Here is an 18,846-nt window from a genome sequence, read left to right as displayed (position 1 = left end):
CTGTCTGCCTTTAATTGTGTTCTTGTTGTTATTAAAACCTTTTAACTAGTTTAAGCAAAATTATCACCAAATTAAAAATTTATTTTCGTTAACATTAATTATTCTATTTTATTACTCATCTACGATTGAGTTCGAGAAAATTGGAATTAATTTAACGAATAGTGTGAAACTGAAAGGGTTTGCTTAGTTTCTCTCTCGGTCGTCAGATTTACGCTTTGTGTGTTAGGGCAAACGCTTCATAAAATATATATGTACATAAATTAATATTTGAGTACTTGTGTATAATGAGTTTTAAATACAAATGTTTTATTGAAATAATATGGTTAAATAGTATACGTAATTTATTATTTTTGTATAGTTATTAAGCAAAAGCTATTAATATGTGTATAATTGTCGATGTTATCCTTAAAATTTTCTTTGACTATATAAAAACGCTTATATTTATTTTAACAAAATTTTCGTTTAATGTATATATTTTCTTAATGTAATATCGAGTTGCAAATAATAGTTCTATTCCTCTTTGCAGTTGATTTTTATAAAGTACTTGACAAAAAAAAAAGTTTTATTTGCAATTAAAAAACTGCATATCTTTAGCTTATACATTTATATCAGCTGTTTTAATATTTAAAATGAGTTTATAAAAAAATATTTACTTACCAACAAACTTGGTAAATAAAATTGTAAAGATGAGAAGTCTCGTCCAAAGTAGGTGTCTTCCATCGCTCCACAGCGCCATGTCTCCTTTCAGCCCAAAAGGGGCATTGAAACTTCGCCGCCGACTTCCAGTAGTATTACTTTTCCGATTATGTCACCATAACTAAAAAATAAATAGTAAAATTAGTGCAACATGTCAAAAAAAATATATTGAGATACATGAAGTTAGGATGTAGGAAGGCGACGTTCGCTATTTTCAACTTGCGCTATAACTTCAAAGTATTATATGCCTGAAGAGTTACTTCATGAAAGCACCGAGCTTATAAAGAGTTAATAATAATATATACATAAATTTTAATATCGAGAAAAAATGCATGAACTTTCGTAAAACTTTGCTGCAGCTTTTAGCTCAGCGCAACTTCTAATTTGACGCGTAATGGATATTTTGAAGTTTAATTAATCGTTGAAAAGAAAATCTGCATTATAAGTCTGAGTTGTTTTTCATATGTAACTCTATATAGAAATACCAAGTTTTGATATTGTTTTACTTGCTTATTACATGTTTAATTATAGTAAGTAAGAATATCATTATTAATGCAATTGATTATTAAAACTAAACGATTGTTTTTGAATTGTTTGATAATTATGGATAAAGATGTGCTTAGTTTTGTCAATTTATTTTAAAAAATATCTGTAATACAGTTTGTTATTAACTGACGTTCTGGCTAAACCACAGAATAGAGAATACATAGAACGGCCGTTGCGTACAAATACGCATATAAAAATTGAATCTGTTTGCAGCCCTAATTTGACTTAAGCGTACTCGTATTCAGCATATATAAATACATTTTTTTAAGAAAAAATATTTAAGATAAGAGTTACGTCATTATATTAATTATTTTAAAATAAAAATAAAAATGTTACTTAGTTCATGTGTAATATTGAATTCCGAAAACAAAGTGTAATTATGTATTAATGTAATTATTTATTCACATGCGCGTATTTCGTTTGACAATATCAATTAAATTTATTAAATTTCAATAGAAGAATAAAATGCAATTTATTTCCGCTATATTAATATATATTAAAATCCGCAATTTCTATTAGTATTTACAGATAAAAAACTACTAAAAAAATCACTTATAACTGAGATACACCAATTTTAAAAAGTCATTGAAATTTTTTTTGTTAAATATCTATATAAGTGATTTTTCAAAACTAAGCTGCTGATAATAAGTAGATAAAGATTATTGTCTGACAACAATAATATTTTTTTAGAGGTGTCAGTTTTATAAAAACTGTGGTTTTTCATTGCAGATTGGTAAAACGTATGGTCATGTAGATTCTTAAAAATATGACAATAAAAGATTTTCGAAAGGCATCTGAGCCTTTTAAGCTGATTTTCTAAAATAGTATCTTGTAAATTTTTTTCCATGGGTTCTGAAACAGCCGAGGATGAAAAATCTTTATTTGTATTATTTTATGGTAAATTAAATAAAGGTTTTGCATGTTTTTAATTTTTTCGAAAACCATTTTTGGTAGTGTAAAATATATCTAATTAGTATAATTTATTAAAATTATTTCATGATTTTTTTTTAATATAATATATAATATTTATTGATCATTGTGATGCATAGTCTTAATTTTAATAAAAAAATATGTTTGAGTACCTTAAGGTTTACACCTTATATATGCACTCTCTCCTATATCGCGAATGCCACGATATGACATAACACCTAGGTACGAGAGCATTTTGCGCGTCATTGTTTCGTTTATTTATACACTTTCTCTACATATAAATTAGAAAAAATGTTGTGTTGCCTTGTCAAGTTAAATTGCATTTCCCCCCTTTTCGCATTCCCGCGAGATATAACGGATATTCCCTGCCGCGGCGAAGGTTGTTAGAAAATTGGGGTGAAGCGTCGGAGATACTGCGGGGCCAACATCAAATTACACGACTCCGACTCCCCAAAAACACCCCGCCGAAAAATGAATATTTCGAATAAAAAGTAAACATATTGTATTTAATTTTCGCTAAGCGAATTGTATCGCGCGTAAATGGGCTGCTTTACGCCCGGCGCGCGTCAACCCTTTCACTCGCCGCAATTCCATTAGCGGCTCTCAACGGTTTTATTATTAACCCTTATCGAATTTAATTTTATAACTTTTGCGCCGCGATGAATAAACAAATAGACAGTATCACGAGTGATAAAAATATGAATAATGTATTAAATAACATTGGCCTACAAAATTATACAGAGATACATTAATATCGGTACAGTATTCCAGAAAATTGTTAAGCATCACAATACTAATATTTATTATTAATCATTATTTACTATTTAATTTACCACTTTTATTGTCAAACTTTCCAAACGATATGTAGTCACAAGTCGAATCAATATTTTGTACTTGAGTTTTTTATGCGACGGGATAGTTTGCACAATAAAAATAGATAATCAGAATGAGAAAAAAAATGGATAATCAAAATGAGGAGAATCTATAATAGTATTCACGGTGCCATAGTGAAAAAATATCTCCTTTCTGTTTATCAATTGAGAGATTCAAGCACGCAATCACAAAAAATGCAAGCTGTGCAACATTTTCAAAATATTTTAAGCAAAATCAATTTCAATTACAGATGAACAAGCACTATCATTTAGTGAAACATCTGATGAAAAGGTACATTTATTGGATTTTTAAGAAGAAAAGAATTGGCAATAGATACATCTAGATTTTCTATTTCTACAGATACGGACATTGAATTTATATTGAATAAGTTTAACCATGTACAAAAATACTATATAAAAAAAACATAATTTAGAATTTTTAGAGAAATATAAAAATACATATCTTTATTTAAACAAAATTGAAATAGTGGTTTAAGGAGCTCTAGCAACACAAATTAGCGTTGAAAAGGTTTTCTCTGGCTTAAATTTTATTTTGCCAGAAAATCGAAATAATTTAAATGAAAATACATTGCAAGATATGTTAATATTATTAGAGGAAACTTTCATATTTTTTAATTATAAATAAATATACCTAAAAATCCTATATACTTCAACCGTAAATATACGAATTTGCTTTGGTTACATATGTTTCGTTAAATAAATTATATTGTTGACGTATATTATATATTATACACTAGTTCAAATACTAATTAATATACCTTTAATTAATTATTATTATTTATTTTATATTATAATATCAATTAATATAGTATGCTTATAAACAACAGAAGAAATAAAATGTTTTAAAGTACGGTAAAAATTAATTTTTAATACAAATAAAAACATTTTTTAATCAGAGCTGAACCAAAACCGAGAACCTTCAATTTGTCACTAGAAGGTTTTGAATGAGATAGCCAGATATGCCATTTATTCACTTATAAAAAATATTTGGACCAAATTTTGTGTCAGTCGAATTTTAGTGGTATGTTGCACTGTTGCAGAATTACATTTAACCCTTTATTGTTAATAAAAATAACAAAGGCACAAGTTGTTTGTGCCAGCCCTGATGACATTGAAAAGTTAACATTTCATTATATGGGTGATAAAGAGTAGAAATGATATTAGAAGACTTTATAAACTTAAAGTCTTGTAATATCATTTCAAAGAATAAATGGGAATTTTTGCGAGGACTTCGTACGGCATCCGTGTCATACAAACGATTAAGAAATTCATAAAGTTAACAGTGTCGTATATTGCCCTTTTAGGCAGACATTTAAAAAAAATATATAACGCTAAGCCAAAAATAAGCAAAAAGTAGCAGGGAAGTGTCCCTTATACAATATAATATTTTAAAAAGTGATATTTATTAATTCAGAAAAACATTGTTAGCATCATAAAAAAATGTAATTTTTTTTGAATTAACTCATTATACATCATCATGACTAACCATACTTAGAGTTTCAGCTGAAAAGTTTACTACAGCTTTAAAATAATGCATTTTAATGTCTGTAACTATTATTGAATATTTTCATTTTATACTAAAATGTACAAGAATGGTATTTTTTACTTTTCTTTTTTTATATTCTTCATATTTTTAGGTCTCGTAAATATAGCAAGTATGTAAATAAAATCAGTGATTTGTGTAAAAGCATAAAGTTTTATATTTACGACAGCGTTGCAAAAAAATGCATTACTTCTAGAAGCCATAAGCATTTAAGATATATTCGTAATCTTATGCTGTATTTTTTAGGAACTTTTTATTGAGTATGTGTTCGTGTCTAGAAGTTCTTTTACTCAATTTTATGAAAATTAAAATGCCAAAACGTAAATAATTGTGTTTTAATAAAAAACATCTACATTATTACATTTATTAAATACTTAAGCTTTTAAAGTATAATATATACTGTCCTGAAAGGTCCATATTTAAAAAAATCTTTTTTGTACCTTATGATCAAAAACATAAATAAAACTATGCAGTTTTAATCTTTGCATTATAGTTGTAATTCATTTCTTGGTTACATATTAGTTAAAGCCGTTTTTATGATTTATGAATTTCTGTAATTTTTACTTGAAAATTAACGCATTTGCCAATATTTGTGCAGCACGGTAATTACAGTTTTGAACTGCAGCTAAATATTACACTATTAATATTTATTATCTCTTCCTGACTTCTTATTAAAATTCACGTTTGTAACCTTAACTGGTGTGACTTTGCAGCCAGTAGGACGCAGGTAAATTTATTCGTTACAGTTACATATATTGTGCTAGTATTTATGGGCGAGATATTTTCTGCGAACAGTGGTGAAAAAGCTGGCGGATGGGTGATGTAAGTGAAAGATCGTTAGAGTTCTGATTGGTGTGGCAATGACAGTATAGCAGAGGCTGATCCCTCTCTGATGCAATGCTTGTATGATTGTGTCCCTCCAAGGATGTGAGCGTCCATGACCGTATGTTAATGTCGTAGTTTCTACCGGTGTCTCCCGTCCTCTCATTAGAGACCAGCCTTAAATATTCAGGGCTGCAAACCTTGCAGACAAATCACAATCATGCAGTGATCATCCAGCTAATCGTTGCATTCGCTTCTTAGAACAACGATATATATAAATTTGTGATTAAGTGACATTTGCTTGATAGACATCTCAAGATCGAATTGTGCATTCGTAATATTGTGATCTTAGTGTGATATATTGTTTCTCGTGACCATTTCGCAACAATGAAATATTCTGTCAATGCACCGGTGAATGCTTGCGTGTTATTTATGTGTTTTTTTTTTATTCGTAACGAGGACCTTTGTGTGGTCCCATCTTTTATGCCTGCACTACACTCGCTGGAAGTTGTCCGAACCGAAATTCAACTGAAGTCGGCCGAGATCTACGACTTCGAGTAAGCGACCACACTGTCGCAAATTTCATATGCCGTCCGGATTCTGTCACGTACAGCTGGCATATTTGCGCGCGATCGAAAAATGTGCCAAATAATCGCAATTTTTAAATTGTCATTTTAATAAAATTACGCTATTGATAATTATAAAAGTTTGTGTGGGCACTCACCAATGCAATATCAGTGAAAACTTTTCGGTCGTAAATATTCAATTTACGCAAAATCTTTGTCGACTCTTGCAAAATGCCATAAAACATAAAAACGATACTTCAGAATACGAACACCACATCTGTGCCTATCCTAGAATTTGTCGCCATCGATTCTAAATAATAAATTGTTATGGTGTGACATTTATATAAGCCGATCTAAGAAAATACATAGGAATATACGAAACGATTTTCTTACTAAAATCAAGTATCACTAATTATTTTTTAATTATTTAATTTTATATGAAAACAAATATAATATCGATATCTGTTAGAAGAATATTCTATCAAAAATATAATTTATCCCTTTTGGTGCCCTAAAATATTCAAAGATGTCAGTAAGAGTCTTTTAAAGTCCCTGATAAGCATGTGGTATTATAACTTGACCACGTGGCCACGATGCAGAGCTCGACATGCGTGTTAACCATAGGACGCCTACGCGCATACTGAAATTGAGCCGAGTTACTCGTTTTATCTCAGTTTGCGAAACACCATATCATTATCTCTGTCACTCTCGTCACTAAACACGCGAGAGAGCGAAAGGAGAAGTATCTCACAGCTCGCGCTCGAAAGAGCAGCTCTGACTTCGGTCCTTTTGCCAACAATGTTCGGAAGCACTCAGACAACTTCCGAGAGATTTTGGAGCGGGCAGAACCTATCTCGACCGAAGTAACACACTATAATCTCCGTCCTTGGCCAACCTTGGCCAACTTCCAGAGAGTGTAGTGTAGGCTTAACACTATATTGTCTTGTTTCTCTCAATTTTTGGTCATAGTCATTAACGCGAGTTTCAAGAATAAGATCTCCTAGATTTCGTAGTTTAGTTTTTTTACTTTGCTGTAAAAAAGGAATAAATGCTAGCCAGTAGAAATATTATTATATAGTATTTTGATATATGACAATAGGTTGAAATACCGATTGACAGGTATTGAAAGCAATCAACAGCAGCTAGTTAATATGTATGAGGCTCATGCTAAAAATGAGTTTGATCACCAAAGGAACATTTAGTACATAAGCACACCCCGAAAGCATCATAGAATTGCAATTTTATGCTCTTCTCTGTGCATATTTATTTATTAGTCAGCTCTACCCCAGCTATGTATAAACATTTGCCGACGGTTCGGGGTAGCATACATCACTTTTGCCAGAGAGCAGATAGACGGTGCCGAAAAAAAATACATACACACATCTAGTGTATAGTGGGAGTGGGAAAGAGTCTTTGCTAGAGTGCAAGCGGAACAGCACACAACACTTGCATGCGAGAAAGCAAAGGACCCCGCGCACGCCGTCGACAAACAGACGTACACACGCCAACATATATAGCATGCACATACTCGCTTTGCGGTATTTCACACAAGGAATTTTATATCAAAAAGATGTACATGTGTGGTACGTCTGTCTGGTGAATGAACGTGCCCGCGATGATGGCGTGCGCGTGCCGATTCGAAAACGTCCGAAATAAATTACGAAAGAATCTACAGCGCGACCGCAAATCTGATATTAATAAGTAATTACGATTTACACCTAAAAATATTTTTAATAAAAAATGTGTATAAAGTTTTCATGGTATATAAAAAGGTCGGAAGTGACATTGAAAGCTCAATAATTTCATTTTGATACACTAATGATTTTTTCAACAACTCATAAAATCACTTACTGTGCCTCATTTAAAATATAAATAATCAATTAGCATGGATATAATAATTCATAAATATACATATGTATTTAAAATAAGAGCAATGACAAAATTAAAATTGCAAAGTCATAATTGCAAAAGCAAACAATCAATTAAGTAATAATAATAATACATTAGACACAAACGAAATTGAGTAATTAAACCAAAAATTCTCGGAAAATTTCTGCGAGTACGTAAATATCAGAAATCATATTTCGCCAAGGCAAAGAACAGAAGCTCGGGAGTAAGTATCTCGGTTAAAACGAAAGCGACTGTTAATTAAAATTTATATTAATTTTGCAATAAGTATCTGAAATTATCAGTGGTGATTTATTGTGTGTATTAATCATTTTAAATAATTAACTGCGGCGTTAACAAAACCTCAATTTATCATCGCTTAACTGCGAAATGGCCGCGGAGCGCTTTCGTGAAACACGAACCGGCTTTCAAGCACATTGTTAAAAAATAAACAGATCAACTTGTCAGTGTTTAGACAATGACGATAGAGTGTAAATTTATAATTAAAAGCAATTATTTAATAATTAATGTCCACAACACTTCTAAATGGTTTTATTTAAAAAAAATCATTAAATTTTATTAAAATAAAATATTGTACTGTGTGATGTGTAGAGAAGCGATTCAAGCGCTATATACTAGTGGTTCTTTTAATATTCCGATAAAGGGGTCATGTAATATTAGATAAACTATAGACAAGGCGACCTTTTAAGGCTAATGCTTATAAGTTAAAGGTCACTCCATGTTAAACACGTTAAAAATAGGAGTTATTGTTAATGGTTCAAGGTTTATTTTCTTTTATAATCATTCAAAATTATTTTATTAAAGTGAATCACCATATTTATTATAATATTTACTTAAATAATATAAATTGTTGGCAATTTATAAAAATTAAACTATTATTTAATCATAATTAAAATTCATAAAAATAAATCTTAATTACTGTGCATCAATTATTAATAGGTATTATTATTAAAAAAAAAACATAGCAATAAGTTTTTTTTTTAATAATTATATATCATAAAACTACAAATTAGGTATGCCTTGAAAAAATAATTACATACTAAGCCCCCCACAATTTTATTTTTATTCACCCCAGTATGGGTGTACCGTATTATTTCATAAAACTAAGTTATCTTATAAATAACGTTTTTAAACTACGAGTGGCACATCAATAATTAAATAGATATTCGTACGAAATAATAAATAAATTACCTCTACATATTAGTAGAAAAAGGCGGGTCAGTAAAAATGCGTCAATCTTTTTTTAAACATAGAAACAGTGATTAGGGTTGTGAAATGTAGGATTTGATTTATATGAATATTTATATAGAATACACATATGTATGTCATGTATGTGACAAAACTTTAGATAAAAGCTATATATGTATACATTATATAAGGCATCGTGACAAGATCATATATTTTGCTTTCGAGTTAAACTTTACGTATAAAAGTCAGAACAGAATAAAAATAAATAATGGTAATGTTTTTTGCTATTAAAGCTACGCATATGCGACTTTATCATTTTTAATACAATGATGGCTTTTTACTTCTAAATATAATAAATTGTAATATGTTTTTATTGTATTTTAAAATCGTTATTGTTCAGAATTTTTAATATTGTATTTGTAAACTACTAAAATAATTTTATTATTATTTTTTTTGTATTATTACCTACTTATTAGATTATTTGCCTAAATTTTTAATTGCTCACGAATATACTTTTCATAATTATAAATAATTTTTCAACCTTTATACTAATTTTACTAAACATTGTAACCTATATAAGCATCATTTAATAACATTAAAAAAATAATAGCTAAGTAAAATAAACGAGAAAGCATTATAGGGTTTTATTAAATTAATAGAGAGTGCCCTTAATAGAGAAGATTTTTTTTAATCAACAGTTTTTGTTTCGAAATTCAAATTATACAATCTACCAGTACATTGCAACACTGATTATTGAAAGTATATTAATAAAAAAAAGTACTTGAAAAAAAATGTATATGTTAGGATATTTTGTTAGTTGTTGCTCACAACAATATATAGAATTACTTGAATTGTAATGGTGTGCCCAGATCGTTAAGAAAACGTATATACTAAAATTAAAATCTGGAGTTCTACATGAAAGTATTCTAGGACTGAAACTTTATCTGTGATTTGCCACATATAGAGAAAGTCACAATTGCAAAAATCGCAGATAATACAGAAATTCTAGCAGTGGGAAAAAATAAAGGATACTACTAAAAACTTAAAAAAATCGCTATATAAAAATATAGTTGAATGAATTTAATTTGGTTAAAATTAATTCTACTCATTAATTAAAAATTTTATATATACAGCGTCATCTCATATAAAAAACGGTTTTATAAATTGGTTTAGACATTAAATTGCGGTGGAAAGAAAATATAAAATTTTTAAATTGAATTAAAATTATGGCATGCAATAACTCAAAAATATTATTTAAAAAAAAATTAAAATATGTTTTGGTCTATGGTTTACAACTCTGGTGGCACATTTTAATGATTGTAAGATTCTTAAATAAAATGTTCGAAATGATACGTCCTCACCTAAATGTCAAAGACGTCAATATTGTTATGCTGTTAAACACGAAACGTAACTATGACAGCACGTCAATATCGAGGCAACAATCTTATTAATATGGACATTTTTAATAGACGACCGAAGACCACTAAGCCCTTTAAACTAGTCTAGTGATAAATATTGTATGTTTTTATTAGTGATAATGATTGTGTAGCCAGTGAGTAAATATATAATCTAAAAATTAGATAAATGCCTAAATTGAATAATATATATTTTTAAAACAAAACACAAGTTTCGTTATTAAAAACATGAACCATTTTAATATCTTCAATGGTTAAACATCGCCCATTACTTTAGATAAACATTTATGTTATCATAAATATTGCTAATATTTAGTTGCTATACTCCTGCGTAAATTTTAGGAATATGTAAAAAAAATCCTTTTCTCTCTATACGTATACGTTGGTTAGTTTCCAGATAAAAATAAAAAAACGTTAGCTCAATGGATATACGACATTACTTATGCACAAACCTTATGTTGCAGGAATTGAACGAAGTCCGCATTTCTACCGTTGCGATATTATAGCTATGACTTTTTCAACCCATTTTTAAAATTCTCTTTATATAAACTTCGCTCATATAAGCGAAAGTGAAAACCCGACGATTTAATGAAGGGAGGAGGTCTGTAAAAATGCGTCACGCGTTTTTTCCCCAAAGCGCGTGGATTGAGCCCGACGCCGGCGTTAAACGGCGGATGGGGGCCCTGGCATGGGGGCGGATGCCCCGGGGGTGTGTGCACACGATACTTTTATTTAAATTGTCCGCCAGGGGGTGCTCACATCAAACAACTTTCGTCGCGGGCGTACACACTCGCTCGGTGTCGTTCGCGAATTTATATCCGGCTATAAGTTATAGCCGGCCGCTAGTTGCGCTGGCAATTGTTTTTTTTCGTTTAACTTTTTTTCAGTAGCTTGTCTACCATGACGGATGTCCGCTGTAAATCTGCATAAAGCGGTGAGCATTAAAAATAAAAATAGACGTGCTAGTATGCTAGTTGAAATTTTATATTTGATTAATTTCAAACTGTCGGTAAAAACTAGACAAGTACTGATCTCTTTTTGCTACTTTTTAAGCTTATAAATGTTGTTTGACAATATTTTTATGCATTTATAGAAAAACGTTTTATATAAATCCAGCATAGATTTTTACTTTTGGATAGATAAAAATGTTTGACAGTATATATACTGTTACACTTTTTCGACTTGATAATGGTTTTGTTTCTCTAATAACTTTTAAAATACTGTATTAAATTAATTTCAGAAATATGCCTTAATTATGTAATACGGATTAAGAAAATAAGATATTTTGCAAATCAATATTTATTTATTAAGATAGGTTAGCGTTTACCAAAATTACTGAAATAAAAAAAAATATATTTTGTTATAAATCAGACAGACCGATATGGATGCTTTTTACTAAAGCTTATTATTGTCAGTAATTAAACATCGTCTTTATCTATTCATTGGGGTTTTTTTACCATCGTGACCTATTGGGGTAACATATTAGGTCACGACATATTTTGAATGAATAAATTAAGTTGTATGGATTGAGGATTGAGCACTATTTATATTTAAGTAGCCGATATAAACTTTAAAAAGGCAGAGAAATATAGCTTTCTGAAACAAATCAACAGTCATCTGTAACCAGGGATAATAAAAATTAAAAGTGGAATTTGTTGATCCTCATTAGAACAGAGCAATTAAAAATTACTGTTTTCATAACTAAATTTAGAGCATTTTAAATTGATCTAACTGAGGTTTAACAACTGCAAGCAAAGTAAATAAAGTTATGAAGAGAGGACGTTGGGTTTATATAGCAGGTCCAAAGACTTGAAATAAATATTTTTGACTCAGCCTAAACCTAACGCACAAACTGGTCGCTTAAGTCTCCTCTTCGACCGACTCCAAAAATCAGCTAAAATTCACTATTCACTGACTTTACCATGGTATACATGATCAATACACATTTTAAGTTGAGGGTGAGCTTAATACGCCGACGCCAATGAGCGCGTTCTGGCACGACGTCGATCTAATTTCCAACCCATTCTAAGCCTCAAAGACAAGCCTCTATTCCATGTTGAAATAACGAACCAAATGATTAGCATATTATTTTATATGTAAATTAGATAAAAAATAAATAATAGCAAACTTTTTATGTTTGAAATTATTTTTATAAATATTAAAAGCATTTTATTGTATATGTGAATTTAATTTAAAATCAATAAGGGAAAACTTTTTTATTTTAAAGATTAAAAATAATAAAATTACATAATTATTCGAAAAAATTAGCGTATAATTATGTAATTTTACTGTGAATTTATAATTTTTATTTTAAACCTACTTTATAGAATTGTAATTAATGATAATAAATAAAACATTAAAAAGTAAGTTATCTAATGTAAATATATAATACATATTTGTTAATTACTGTTTGTCTAATGAAAAAAAATATAATAAATCTGTCAAAAAATAAATTGCACATTTGTGTATTTAATGTCTTATACTTTTTTTTAAATTTATTATCTGTAAAATTATTGATATTAAAAATGCTAATTAAATTTTTAGTAATTTATTTAAACACATTGTACAACTATGCTCTTTTTTATTTAATAAATTTATGTTTTAAAAATATTAAATGTTATACGTTATATATTTATCATATGATTTATACAATAAATTGAAAAAAATATAGTAAAAGAAATCAATAAAAAATAGAGATATACCACAAATTTAAAAAAGAAAATTAACGATTAAAGAGTAGATAGAACAGTTTTAGAACAATCTAAAATTATGATATAAGTGTTCTTCTATTTCATATTAATGGTATTAGGAAACATCATCTTACATTAAATCAGAATCAATATTAATAATGTAAATATACGATTGGTTAAAAGATCAAATCAATTATAATTATTAATAATTTCTTTATAAAAAAATCATATTTTTAGTAGTTATTTTTTCTGGATAACGTAACGCGAATCATATTTTGTGAAAGCCTGGCATATTTTTTTGTATTATTTCAGAGCCAGTCTGATTTTCTTTAACACATTTTGTCAACACATCTATTTCAGCTAGTCTAATTGTGCTGATAAGCAAATAACGATAATAAAAAATACAAAACAAAAACAGAAAAAAGAACTATCTCGCCTCGCATCTAATTTAATTCAACAAAAAGCCAAATCCAAACTCGCCACCACCGAAAAAAACACAACACACTCCTTATCTTCTTCCACAGCGAATAATGGACAAAAACGAACGAACAACACTCGAGAAAAAAAAGCTACCCTCTTCGGGTTAAGGGGTGAAAAAAGATGCGCGGCGCAGTCACGCGATAATTGCCGCGTTAATTTCTTATATTATGGCCGGTTACCATAAACAAAAGGTTCCGGCGGCACGGTGGTGTTTCACTTATTCCGCATTTTATTTTTATCCGCTTATTAATTATCCGTTCCGGGGCCGTTATGTTCCGGACGTGTCTGGGCCGGATAGAGATAATATCTCGCCGCGAGAAAGGGAAGAAACACCTAAAGCCGCCCCCGATTTCCTAGCCTCGCGTTTCCCAAACTTTTCTAACAGCAGATCGGTATTTCCTTTAATATTTTATAACCCATCTTATGTAAATATTATTTTTATTACTTTTATTTAATATAGATTTTCTAGATCTTTTTACATATATATATATATATATATATATATATATATATATATTTATAAACAGATTTTTAACTATATATATAATAAAATAAAATTATTTATTGCGTTGACTCAAAATTACATAACAAGCTAATTTTGTTTAAACTTGCCTTTTATAAAGTATATACTATAAGCAAACTGATTAATGTATGGTACAATTAAAAATCATGGACACGCGTGGAAGACTCAAAATAAGCCTAATGGACCAATTTGATTTGGTTGGTAGTATAAAGAAACTTTAAAGGCTTAACATTAGAAAATTTCACTTCGTGACCTATAACAATATGAATTTAAAAATAATTTATTTAAATTTTTTAGCTCTGAATGCGAATTATAACATTTAATAATTTGTACAATTATGTATGATAGTAGTAGTTTTTAAGTCAGTATATTCATTAAAAAATTCAAAAATATAATTTTATTGTAATAAAAAGAATATAAGGAATTAAAAATTTAAATTTTTAGGTCAAAATTTCAAGAGAAATAAGTGTTTCAAATTTTAAATCAGCACGAAGTTTTATTTTAATTAAATCAGCTTTAAAAAACCATAAAAATTATTTTATTTTATTTTTATTTTAAGTTTTCCGTAAATTAATATTTATAGTTAGTATATAAATATTACTTATAAGTAAGTAATAATCATTAGACTTGTTAGTCTGGAAATCAGTGACATTTGTATAATTATTTATAAATTATAATGTGTAGTATAGAAGTCACATTGCAATCAATAGAAGTCACTAAAAATAAAATTTCTGCAGAAGCTCGAATCCTTGGGTTACCAATCTAGACATTTCGAAACATGATATTAAGATCTAACGCTTCGTGGTTGCGTAAATTAAAGGCATTAAAATCGGGAGATAATTCTATATAGAGAGTCACAAAATCGCTTAAAAATAAAAACTCAAATATACTATCATTAAAATCTAGAAACAACATGGCTAACAGAATTCAGGATAAGGTCAATATATTAGCTAAGACTTTCTCTACATCTTATTAACTTACAGATAATATAATATAACAATTGCTATTGATAGAGGTTTTAAGTAACGTAAAAATAAAAAAAATTGCAATACATAAATAGGACTGTAGATAATGTAGCGGTACAGTGAAGAAAAAAGTGACTACATGCGTTGTTGAAATATACAAATAAATAATAAAAAAATCGGTTTTTATTGCTTAAGAGTGATTTAAAAATTAAAATTATTTCATTACACAGATAAACATTTTTAAAATATTTTAATGAATATTTTTTAACAAATATATAACAAGCATGAAAATATATTCAGTATTGAACTGCATACAAAAAGCTCTATAATTTTAATTTAAAATACATATTTTTGATGTTCGCAACATTTTCTTAGGTACTTAGGTAAAATATTTATTTTGTTTATTTTACAAATTTTTTTAATAAAATAAATAAGAGAAAATAATATTATACAAAAATTTAGATCTAATAATTGCATTAGTACTTTACATATTGGCAAAAAAAGCAGTACAATAATAGTAACCCAAATAGTGCATGTAAAATTAAACCAAATTAGAGTATAAAAATGCATTTTTTTTATTTTTGTTGTAACCTGTCAAGCGTGTGCCTAATATGCTACAACGGGGTGTATCAGTAGCAATTGGGGTCAAATAAACATTATGAATACCTACAAGTAAATTTTTATCAATAGACTTTCAGTTTAGGAATAGGTAACGTATATATATTCAATTATAACGTTTGATTTATTATTTCATTTACTAGCAAAAGATTTTTAGGACTGAGTTGGTTTTTATTAATAGCGCATTTTTTTAAATAAAAAATTAAGAGTGCTGCCGAGGCCTGAGCCTTTTAAACTTTGCTATTCCGACTTTAATTTAATTACCTTTAACATTGTTTTTAATTTTATTGCACCAAATTCTTATGCGTATAACAGTTAATACAAAGCGGTAACGACAAAAGTGATTCGATTAAAGATAACGTCATATTCGACAGCAAAACGAACAATCGTCAATAGCATTAAAGCACACACTCAAAAAAACGTGTGTACATAAAAGTTTCTCAATTATTTCTTGTGTTGACTCAAAATTACATAACAAGTTTATCTTGTATTAATGAGCCTTTTTTAAAATATATACATAATAATCAAACTGATTAATGTATGGTACATTTGTAAATTATAGACACGCGTGGAACACTTAAAATAAAACTAATAGACCGATTTGATTTGGTTTGAAGTACAGAAAAACTTTTTGAGTCTTACCATTAGAAAAACTCGCTTCGTGACCTATAGCAGAATGAATTTAAAAATATTTTTGTTGTGCAAGGATTAATAATTTTTATTTTTATTTAAAACCTAACCTTATGGAGTGCGCTATTTCAACTTTAATTTAATTACCTTTAACATTGTTTTTAATTTTAATGCTCTAAATGCTTATGCATTTAACAGTTAATACAAAGCGGTAACGACAAAAGTGATTCGATTAAAGATAACGTCGTATTCGACAGCAAAACGAACAATCGTCAACTGTATTAAAGATCAATAAAAGCCTTTTTATCGATTCACAATGAGAGAGTGCTTATACTTACTAACTTGTTGCACACTGCATGTAGCAAAATAAAAAATATAAATAGATGATAACTTTTACAGTTAATATATTCAATAATAAACTATTTAAAGGAAATAAAATTTTGTTACAAATATATTTACATTTACTAGCTCAAACTGATACCAGAAAATATACGTAACTAAAGAAGTTCCTTGTTTCTAGACATTGAGGATTTTGGAAAGAAAAGACAATACATCGCTTAAGAGAAATTATTTGTATTTACTATATCTTTGATCTTTGGATTTGGTTGAGTACTACGCAGCCACCAGAGAGCAGCTAGTATGGACAAGAAGTCTATACATAGACTTACTTCTGGCTTAAGATAGATTTACGATTTTTAATTTTTGTACAATTGATATAAATAATTGAAAGTTGATAAACTACATATTGTTAACGCAGAAATCGAAGAAATTATTCTGAGAACGTAATTATTTTAATTTATTTAAAGTAAAAAAAAGAATAAAAAAAAACATGTTATTATGGTAAAGTATCTTAAAAGCATAGTTCATATTCACATAGTTTATTAACTGAAAATATATATTCACAAAGCGTTTTTAAGCTTGTCTTCTTTTTTATTCCGTCAAGAATATTTGACTCTATTTAAATATTTTATATTGTATATACATCATAGATTGTAAAACGCTGGCCCAACCCACCCCCCAGCTCAGACGGCACTCACAGTTAATTTTTGGCTGTTCATTCTACCGAGGGCCCTTCGCGAGGGCTCGTGAGGGAAAAATACGATGACACTTGATGCAGTGCGTTCGCGAGACGAACGCAAATTGTTACTGATATGCCTGACATTAGCTCGGATTAAGAAATGTTTCACAAAAGAGAATTCTCCGCGTCAAGAGGGATGTTTCTATCTATTGGGATTGCTTAAACGATTTGATAAGAGATGCTGATGAGTTGCTTTTATTTAAAAAACTGGGAAGAAGATATTTATTTTAAATAATATGATATATAAATTTTCCTTAGGTTTTTTTTATACATATATGTATGTATAGGAATATCAATATTTTGCTCTGAATTTTATTAAAATATAAATAACTATAAATACTAATATATATAAACTATACGTGTCTTTCGTCTTTCACAAATAATTATTAAAAAATATATAAGTTAATTAAATAAATATATATTAAATGTAAATGTTTGAAAATTTAATCATATGAAATAACACAAATTTTCGTATTTACATCACTATAACATACTTTAATCCAAATTCGCTTTACTAAAGCCGTACTATTAATTTAGCGTTTTAACCCGTACTCGCTAGGTCGCCAAAATGGTCAAACCCACGTTTTCGCATTCACGTCAGCAAAAATCAACAACATGCACACAACCGACGAACACAAAATGCAACTTCAAATATTTGCTTTGAATCAAACGATCGGTTTGTGGACACCGTGAAAAACCACTCGGCTAGAATTTGCTTTCTGCACACAAATAAAAAAATAGCACGAGAAGAGCATTAATATAGATTAAAAAATAAAAACTAGAAAGCGGTAAGTTCTGAGTTCTGTGTGTATGTAACTTTTTTTCGGTTCAACTTTTTAATATAAGGGATTGCCTTGCAAGCCCGCGAGTCTGCAGGGGGTTTATAATTAATGCGGCGTTATGCTTCCCTGATTTTACACGGTGTTAGGGTTTTAGATACTACCCGACCTGGATGTAGTATTGGTAGTGGCTCGGAATGAAAATTTTAAAGCGATACAGCAATTTTGGTAATGTCATTTTATTATTATGTAGTAACTATTTATATACCAGTCAAAATAGTAACTTGCTCAAAAATAATCAGTATTTTTTTTAGTAAAATTGCTTAAAAACATAAATGCTTTATGTTTTGTTTTGGGAAATCCAAAACGTAAAAATGTGGGTAAATTATATAATGATTGAACCTTTTATGCACTCGAAAGATATATATATATTTCAATAACGAATTATGGTCTTAATATTGATTAATTTGTGATTTTAGGAAAAAAAATAAAATGGATGAATCTAGTGTAAAATGATTAATATTCTGTAAAATAATAATAAGTTAACGATATAAATCAGATAAATTTTTTTTTTTA

The 18,846-nt window shown here is 28.7% G+C and overlaps 1 protein-coding gene across 1 annotated transcript in view; it reads right to left on the bottom strand.

Moving 5' to 3' along the window:
* The window catches only part of LOC148238556 (lachesin-like), a 108,886-nt gene that overhangs the window by 74,061 nt on the left and 15,979 nt on the right, over window positions 1-18,846 (bottom strand). The window contains exon 2 of the mRNA XM_088183212.1: window positions 658-817. Within this exon, the coding sequence (XP_088039338.1) occupies window positions 658-736 (79 nt within the window). The 5' untranslated portion in view covers window positions 737-817. The remainder of the gene's footprint in view (window positions 1-657; window positions 818-18,846) is intronic.

This window comes from Plectrocnemia conspersa, unplaced genomic scaffold (assembly GCF_051122295.1).
Source record: "Plectrocnemia conspersa isolate PC_06_02 unplaced genomic scaffold, ASM5112229v1 ptg000001l, whole genome shotgun sequence".
Classification (NCBI taxonomy): domain Eukaryota; kingdom Metazoa; phylum Arthropoda; class Insecta; order Trichoptera; family Polycentropodidae; genus Plectrocnemia; species Plectrocnemia conspersa.
The sequence above is the reverse complement of the archived record's forward strand: the minus strand, read 5'-3'. Positions and strand labels throughout refer to the sequence as shown.